The 7,840-nt window shown below is 56.8% G+C and overlaps 1 protein-coding gene across 4 annotated transcripts in view; it reads right to left on the reverse strand.

Moving 5' to 3' along the window:
• Window positions 1–508: 508 nt before the first annotated feature.
• The window catches only part of CNTFR (ciliary neurotrophic factor receptor), a 37,150-nt gene continuing 29,818 nt past the window's right edge, over window positions 509–7,840 (reverse strand). For 3 of the 4 annotated variants that reach the window (XM_011381435.1, XM_011381436.1, XM_023524075.1), the window contains 6 exons: window positions 6,870–6,987; window positions 6,524–6,690; window positions 5,249–5,412; window positions 1,826–2,006; window positions 1,242–1,410; window positions 509–1,153 (listed from right to left, as the gene is read on the reverse strand). In XM_011381435.1, the coding sequence (XP_011379737.1) occupies window position 1,153; window positions 1,242–1,410; window positions 1,826–2,006; window positions 5,249–5,412; window positions 6,524–6,690; window positions 6,870–6,987 (800 nt within the window). In that variant the 3' untranslated portion in view covers window positions 509–1,152. Of the gene's footprint in view, window positions 1,154–1,241; window positions 1,411–1,825; window positions 2,039–5,248; window positions 5,413–6,523; window positions 6,691–6,869; window positions 6,988–7,840 lie in introns of all 4 variants that reach the window. The other variant, XR_002777473.1, reaches the window with a different exon arrangement.

A 7,840-nucleotide genomic window follows, 5' to 3' on the forward strand; every position in this document is an offset into this window, starting at 1 on the left:
AGTCCTTCAGGCAGCCTCCTGCCTGCCCAGGCCCAGGTGCTCCAAGCCCCGCGATCTGGGTGAGCCCCAGCCTAGATGTGCTAAAACCTCTGGAGCGCATCTCCCCCAAGGATGAAGCCTGGTCTCCTCATCTTCTTGCATCTCTGCCCCTGGGAGTAAAGTCCAGGCCCGGGTATTCATGGAGAACCGCTCCACAGATGGCCCTTGACAGGCCTCTGCCCTGCCAGGATCCAGCAGTCTCCAGGACTGACTGGATACCCCCAGGTGGGACCTGCCTCACTGGGACCCCTCATTTTCTACAACTCTGCCCCTGACCTCCAGGGAACTCTACCCCCAAAGCAGAAAAAAGCCCCATCCCCAGATATATCCGCCTGAGAGATGAACTGCCTTTCCACATCTGTATGGAGAGAATTGTGTCTCTCTAACTATAATTTCTTCCTCCCCTAGGCGTGGAAGGGGAGGGATCCTTGGAAGAGGCATACCCTCCCAAAGTGGGTCATTCCAAGGACTCATGAAATGGTGACGTTTAATGAGAACCCCCCCACCCCCCCACCCCTGTATATACATCTATAAAAAATTCAAATACAGCAAGTTACCATTGAGTCAGACTAGAAGGGACTGACAGGGCATTAAATACTGTAGGATAGGAGCAGGGAAAGGGGAGGGGCATACAAAACAGGAGCAGAGGTGGGGGACTGAGAAGTGTGGGTGCTGGGGGGAGGGGGATGGCTGGGCCCCCCCAGTATCAGGAGCTTATAATCTGATGGTGGCAATAGAGACCCTGGGACAGACAGGAGGCTAGGGCAGGAGGAGAAACAGTGGATGTGAGGGGCTCCCCTCAGGTCCCCCAAGGGCTCCTGGGAGTCGCTGGCATTGGAGGGTCCAGCCCAAGGGGGCAAGGTGTGGAGGGGGTCTTTGGTGGGTGGGTTAGCTGCATGGTCCTCCTCCCAAGGGAGGGAAGAGGGCCAGTATGGTATGGTGGGGCGGGGGGGGCGGCAGGCCCGGGCCCGCCGGGGTCTCTATAAATTGTGTCTGAAGAGAATGCAGAAGGTCCTCCTGCCCATGTGCAAAATAGAAACCCGGGTCTGTGGGCTCAGCTCCGGCCTCCTGCTCCTCTGCAGGTGCGCTGGCATGTCCTCACGGGATGCCGGCTCTGGGGAGACAGAGGAGGGGGCTGTGAGGGATGACAGTGGGATGGGGGGGGTCCCCTCAGACTCCACTCCACTGCCAGCCTCTCTTACCAGATCAGGAGACTGCTGGCAGTGGCGGCAGCGGCAGCCAGGGCCAGGGTGACAGGGACACTGATCAAGAAGGGTGCTGAGGGTCCTCCGCCGCTGCCCAGCTCCCCGGGGTCACAGCTCTTCGTGGTGGGCAGGGGTACCAGTGAGCTGGTGGTGCTGGTCGTGGTCTCTGGGGAACATGGGGAAACTCAGGCCAGGGCCAGGGCTGGAGTCCCACCCAGGTCTGGGGGTTCATGAGAAGTACCATTCCTGATTCTTGCATCAGACTAGTGCTGCCCCTCCCCCCCCCCATTAGACAGCCCCTGCCTCCTCTCGAACATGTCCTGCCTCCCCCATCAGGCGGATCCCGCTTCTCCAAGGCTCACAGATGACCCCTCCACCCAGTGGCCTCTACCAAGAATGTCCAAACAGAAAGGATGAGGAACAGCAGGGACTGGATAGATGAGCAGGAGTGTGACAGCCACACGGAGTGTGGAGACCCCTGGGGCAGAGGCTCCAAGTCCGAGAAGGAGTCGGAGGAAGCAAGATAAAACCAGGCAACTGTGCAGGCCCACTGGGAGCACGGGGGGTGGAGGCAGGCTCACCCGGGGCCTGGGCCTCAGTGGTGAGGTGTCGAGGTTCCTCGGTCCAGGGCGTGGCATGGGCGGCCACGCTCCAGTCGCTCCACGTCCCGATCTCATTGTCCTTGGCCGCCACCTGGATGATATACTCCTTCCCAGCGTAGGCATCTGTGATGGTGTGCGTTGTACCATCGGACAGCTCCACCTGCAGCCAGACCACGGGGGTGGGGGTGACCCCTGGGGGTCAGGAGAGTGAGGCACCCCCAGAAGAAGTGAGGACACTTCTGGGGAAAGAAAAGTGAAGATACCCCTGGAGGGAATGAAGACTTCCTTGGGGGGAGAGGGGACAGTGAGAATATTCTTGTCGGAGAGTAAAGACCTCTCAGGGAGGAGACCCCTGGGAGAGGGAAGACGGTCCTAAAGAAGAGTAAGAAAATCTTTAGGGAGACTGGAAGCACCCCCAGGGGACGATAAGGAGGACTTTGCTCAGCTGGACTCTGCTGTCATCCCAGTTCTCTCACGACCCTCAGCCTGAGACCTTGAGCTCAGTCCCAGCGTAGAAGTGACAAAAGAGTAACGGGTGGGAGAGGGCATCGTGCAAGAAGCAGTTCAGAGGGAAGATCACAAACGCAGACATGGAGCTAGGCTGCCGGAGTCCTTTTCCTCCTAGCTAGGTGACCAAGTTAATTTCCACAAGTCTTGCGGTCCACATCTGTAAAATGGTGTTAACAATCCATCTCACAGGGTTGTAACGAGGACTCGGGCACATGGTAAGCACCAAACAGATTTTTAGCCAGCTCTGTCATTATGGGTTCCAGCTCAGAGTCTGGGTCCCCAGGTGGCCAGTGCACCCACCGGCCTGGCCCCAGCTAGGCCTCCCCCCTCAGGAAGGCCTCAGTGTGGCTATCGCCCTGCCTGAGGCAGAGAGGGGTGGGGGTCAGCTCCCAGGGTGGCAGGACAACAGAACAGCTGGTCCATTTCCTCCTGGAGGCATCTCCACCCCACCCCCCCCGCCACAGCCGGCCTTATCCTGCTGGTCTCCCCCTACACTCCAGGCTGGCCTGCCTGTCCGGCGCCCCTCCCAGGCCTAGGCTGGGCTCTGGTTCATCTCAGCGGCACCCGCCGCCTCATTAAGCCTCCTCGTAAACAGGGGCAGCCAGCAGGGGCGGAGGAGGGGGCTGCTCTGGGCCATGTCTGGCCTCAGGGCTTCTCTGGTCCCTGTTCCAATAACGCCCCCCCTGCCCCGCCCCCGACCAAACTGGGGTCTGGGGTACCTGACCCGACAGGCTGTGAGTACATGCATGCGTGTGTATGTGTATTTGTATGTGTGTCGCTGCATCCAAGTGGAATGGGAAGCCCCTTCAATTCCCCTGTGGCAGGAGGCACTGGTAAAGGTCGTCAAGGTAAGAGCCATTTTGGGTCCAGATCTGGGTTCAGTAAGTCCTACTCCCAGCCCTGGAAGATAGATGGGCCTCACAGACCCTCCTCTCTGGGAGTTGGGCTCCAGTTCTACCTCTGTCCCCTCAGTTCTCTTTTGCTCTGCAAAGACCCCCTCTGGCTGAGCAGCCCCCAGGTCCTTTAGCTCTTTCTCCCTCTTGCTAGGATTCGGCCCCCAAGCACCTACTTTGATTCTCTCCCCTAGGCCTTTGCATCTGTCTTTCCCCAAAAGAAGAACCATGGGAAACAGATCAAACTATCACCTCCTTGGTGGGCACCATACCTCTAGGAATATGTCTCAGAAGTCCAATCCCCTCCTGGCAGTCATATCTCCTAGGCCTGGGTCCTTCTTGCTAGGTTGTCACTGAGCCCTTTATCCGCCCCCTTAAGAGAATGACTTCTCAACTGGCAGGAATTCCCCAGTTGCTGGTATCCACCTCACCCCAGTTTCCTGGCCTCCCTGCTGGCATCCCCATCCAGTATTCTGGCCTCCCTGCTGAGTTAGGGCCAGAGCAGAAGACATGGGGAACCCGAACTGGTCTGTATCTCTCATTTCCTCCTGAAAATCCAAATGATGTTTTTCTCTGCTCTCCCCTCCGCACCCCCTCCTGTACACCTGCCTCTCTCCAAGATCAAGGATCAGGAGAATAGATTCTATTCAGAGCAAAACTCAAGTTCAAAAGAGACATAAATCTAGCCAACCGCAATGCCAGTGAGACATGGGACATGGCTAGCACGTGTCACAGTCCACGCATGTTCTTGCTATAAAGCCCGCATATTTTGCTCGGCCCACTTCAGTGTGGGGGTGAGCTCTTCCCATGAGTGCATGGTCTTGGCATGTGAGTCACATGCATGTATGGACCATGATTCCTGCTGGGGACCATGTGTGTGCATGCATGTTCCTGTGTGTGTGGTGGGCTGTGTGCCAGGTCCACTGCAAGGCGTGTGCGCTGCGACGCGCGGGGCTGCTGCCTGTAGCTCGTTAGCGGGGGAGGGGGGCTTGTGAAACTAGACCCTGGTTATTAGCAATGCATTAGGCGCGGGCAGCTGGCCAGGCAGGAGGGACTCCGGACTCTGTCAGGGAACATGTGAGCGAGTGAGCAGCCGTTGTGGGGGCCAGGCCTGCAACCCAGACAGGCACCCTGGAATTGAATTACTCACTTGAAAGGCAAGTAGGGAGGAGGACATGAGGAGATGGGGCTGAAGCCTGGTGGATGCAGGGGCGTACAGGTTGACCCCCAGGTGCCAGCCTAGGCTGCCCCACGGAGCACCCTCCCAGCCACACTCCTAGCCCGCCGACCTCATGAGCCACACAGCGCTCCCGCAACTCTATGGGCCCAGGGCTCTCAAGGGGTGAGAACCTCAAGCCTGCCCCCAACCCCTCGCTGCTCTGCAGAACTCTCTAGCATAGCTTGATCAACATCCCAGACCACATCTTGACCCCACACTGTCCCTCATCCACTGCTTAATTCCCAGCCTAGGCCACCTTCTGGTCTATAGCCTTAAGCTGACCCCAAAGCTAGATCTGACTGTGGAGTCCTGACATGGCTTGAACTCACATCCCGAACCAAACTTGATTCCATTGCCTGATTCTGACCCCATGAGCCATCTGTGAGTCCTTAAGGACAGGGACTGTCCTGGCTCTTGGGTCCAGCACAGGCCCACAGCCTGGGACAGAGTGTAAGAGGGAGAGGTAAGGAAACTGCCTGCCCTGCTTGCCATCTCCCTTCCAGCGTTTCTCTCCCCAACCCCGGGGAGCCACAAAGGCAGATGTGTTCCCATTACACTAATGGGTGTCACCGAGAACCCCTAAGGGCTTTAGAGCAAGATACCTCTCTCAGCTCCATTCATCCCCCTCCCAGGCCCACCTGGTGCCCTTTCCCCTGGGAAAGCCTCTCTGATTGCCCTCAGGCTTCATATTAAAATAGCTACCAGCAGGAATACGGGTACCTCCCATGCCATGTGGCTCTGATTCGGGCACTAGGGATCTGGGCAGGGCAGGGCACTCACATGCTGCCACTGGTCCAGGATGAGGGGTCGGTAGCGCAGAAAGAACTTGAGAGGAAAGGACTCAGGGTCAGGCCAGGTTGAGGGGGTCTGCCACGTCACCTCTAGCCGGCGAGGGTTGCTGGGCACTGGCCGGGCTACCACATTTTCTGGAGGGTCAGGCTTCACTGTTCAGGAGACAGAGCTTCATTATCACACTTATCTTTGGAAACCACCCCACTTCATCAACCCAGCCACTATGTCCGCCATCTCAGTCTGCCAGTTGTCATCATCATCATGGTTGCCACCCCTCTTCTCTGTGGTCAGGTCTGGCAACCACCATAAACCACCATCTCGTTACTTCTACCACACACCCTGGTCATCACCAATGATTGTCACTGCAGTCACTGTCACTAGATCATGATATCAACATCCCAAACTTCATTCCATCATCCCAACTCCATCATCATGATGACCAGCATCCCAATTACTAAGCCTGTATAATGGCTCCACCATTACCACCATCACCCCCATCGTCACCTGGATCACCCTCTCCTGCCCACACATCATACACTCCCCCAAGCCTGGCTTTTCACTTCAACTTTTCCAGTTCCAAAGTGAGACATGGCCTCCCTTGGAAGGATCTGGGTTTGAAGCTGTGCTGTGAGTCAAGGTTAAAAGACAGTCTACAGGTGTTGCAGATCTGGGTTGGAGGTAGGCTGAGGATCTGATAAGAGCATCTAAGGGCCCAGCTCATGTAGAAACGGTAAAGCTGAGGACCCGGCAATGGGGTGCAGGGGCAAGCAGAAGGTCTGGCTGGGTCTGGCTAGGGGTAAGAGAAAGCAAGGGGTCTGGCTGGGAAGGGGCTGGGGCAGGCAGAGGGTCTGGCTCGGATGGGGGTGGGGGGGAGGGTAGTATCTGTCCCAGTCCTGTCTCCTGTTCTGACACCTCATTCATCACAGGCCGTAAGGAAGCCATTAGCGTGGGGTGGTGGGGGGAGGCTGCAGCTGCACAAGGGTCTGGCCCAGCCTGCCCCCCTTCCCCCTCCTGTATGCTCTAGGAGCCAGAGAGATGATGGGAAGAGCTGCTGGAGTCTCTCAGCCCCTGCAGGTAAAGGACATTCACTCAAATGTTCACAGGTATATACATGCCATGCATATATGTACACATGTGTATACATACCACATATACCTGTGCACACACATGAATGTCCTAATGCTCATATACAGCTCTGGCACACACCCACTTACACATTCCCACTGGAGTAAGCAGCAGGGACACATCCCCCTTCCCACGCACCAATGGTAAACTCGTCGAAGGTGATAGCTGTGGCGTTGTGGCCCAGGGCATTGCTGACACTTATCGAGACCTTGTATTTGATGGTGGAGAACAGGTGCATGTAGCGGATGTGGCAGCGGTTCTTGAGGGCTGGGTCCTTCTCACAGACCATAATTTTGGAGCCATGCCTGGGGAGGGGTGAGGCCCAGGCACTGTTACCAGCATCAAGGGTCAGGTGGGGCAGAGGTTGGGGGAAGGTCAAGCCCAAGGCTGGGCTGAGCTAGGACTGGACTGAGGGAAGGGAGGTGGGGGTGGGGGAGAGGTTAGAGGTCAAGGTTAGAACCGGGTCACAAGAGCATTTACTCACAGCACAGTCACATTGAAGGTGTTGGGGATGTAGGTGGGGGCTGGCAGATGCCAGCTGCAGTAGAAGCCCTTGGGGTAAGTGTTGGAGCGGCAGCTGAGCACAGGCTCCCGCGGCGGCACTAGGGGTGAGGATAGCAAGGTCAGGGCATTCTTGGAGCCCCCATTCCCCTGCATTAGTGTGGGGACAGGTGGGCCCCAGAACTCCAGCACTCCCCCTCCAACCCATCAACAATGGCAGAGGTTGGTTGGGGCGGGGGGACTGTCAACGAGGGTCTGAGGCTTCCCAGGCCACAGAGAGCCAGATGTTTAATTAAAGAAAAACAAGGGCTGTAAGGAAAGGGAGTCCCCCCCACCTGCTCAATGAAGGCAGGAACCGTGGGGAGTAGGGGGCTGCGGGCCTCAGCTCATCAATCACAGGATGGAGGTGATGTCTGGGGGAATCGGCCCCAGCCCCACCACAACTCCTGGACACATCGTGTCCATTCCCAGAGGAAGACTGTGCAACAGAGGCTGAGGGAGGTCTTGACTAGGTCCTCTGGTTGCTGGGATGATCAGGGTGCACTCCCTGGAGAAGAGACACCCCAGGCTTCTCCTCAGTAGAGACTGAGAAATATGAAGACAGACCTGGTGGTTCCACAGGAACAACAGCACCGGATGGCTATTCACATGTGTATCTGTGTGTATACATGTCTGCATGCATGGGTGTGTGTGTTACATATGTACCTGTGTATGATATGAATGAGTGACCCGTGATGGAATGTGGGTACATGTGGAGTGTCTATGTGCATGGCTTTCAGAGCGCATGTCCATGTATGACTGTGTGTATGTGCACATGCCTGTTGAGAGAAAGGTGCTATTCCTTTGGTGTGTACCTCACCCCAGCCCCAGCCCTTTAAGAAGCCTTTTATGTGATCAACAGCTGTCTTCACTCTAAAATGACCAGGCCCAGAGAGGGAGAGGGACCTGCCTGGG

Source organism: Pteropus vampyrus, unplaced genomic scaffold, assembly GCF_000151845.1.
Source record: "Pteropus vampyrus isolate Shadow unplaced genomic scaffold, Pvam_2.0 Scaffold436, whole genome shotgun sequence".
Lineage (NCBI taxonomy): Eukaryota > Metazoa > Chordata > Mammalia > Chiroptera > Pteropodidae > Pteropus > Pteropus vampyrus.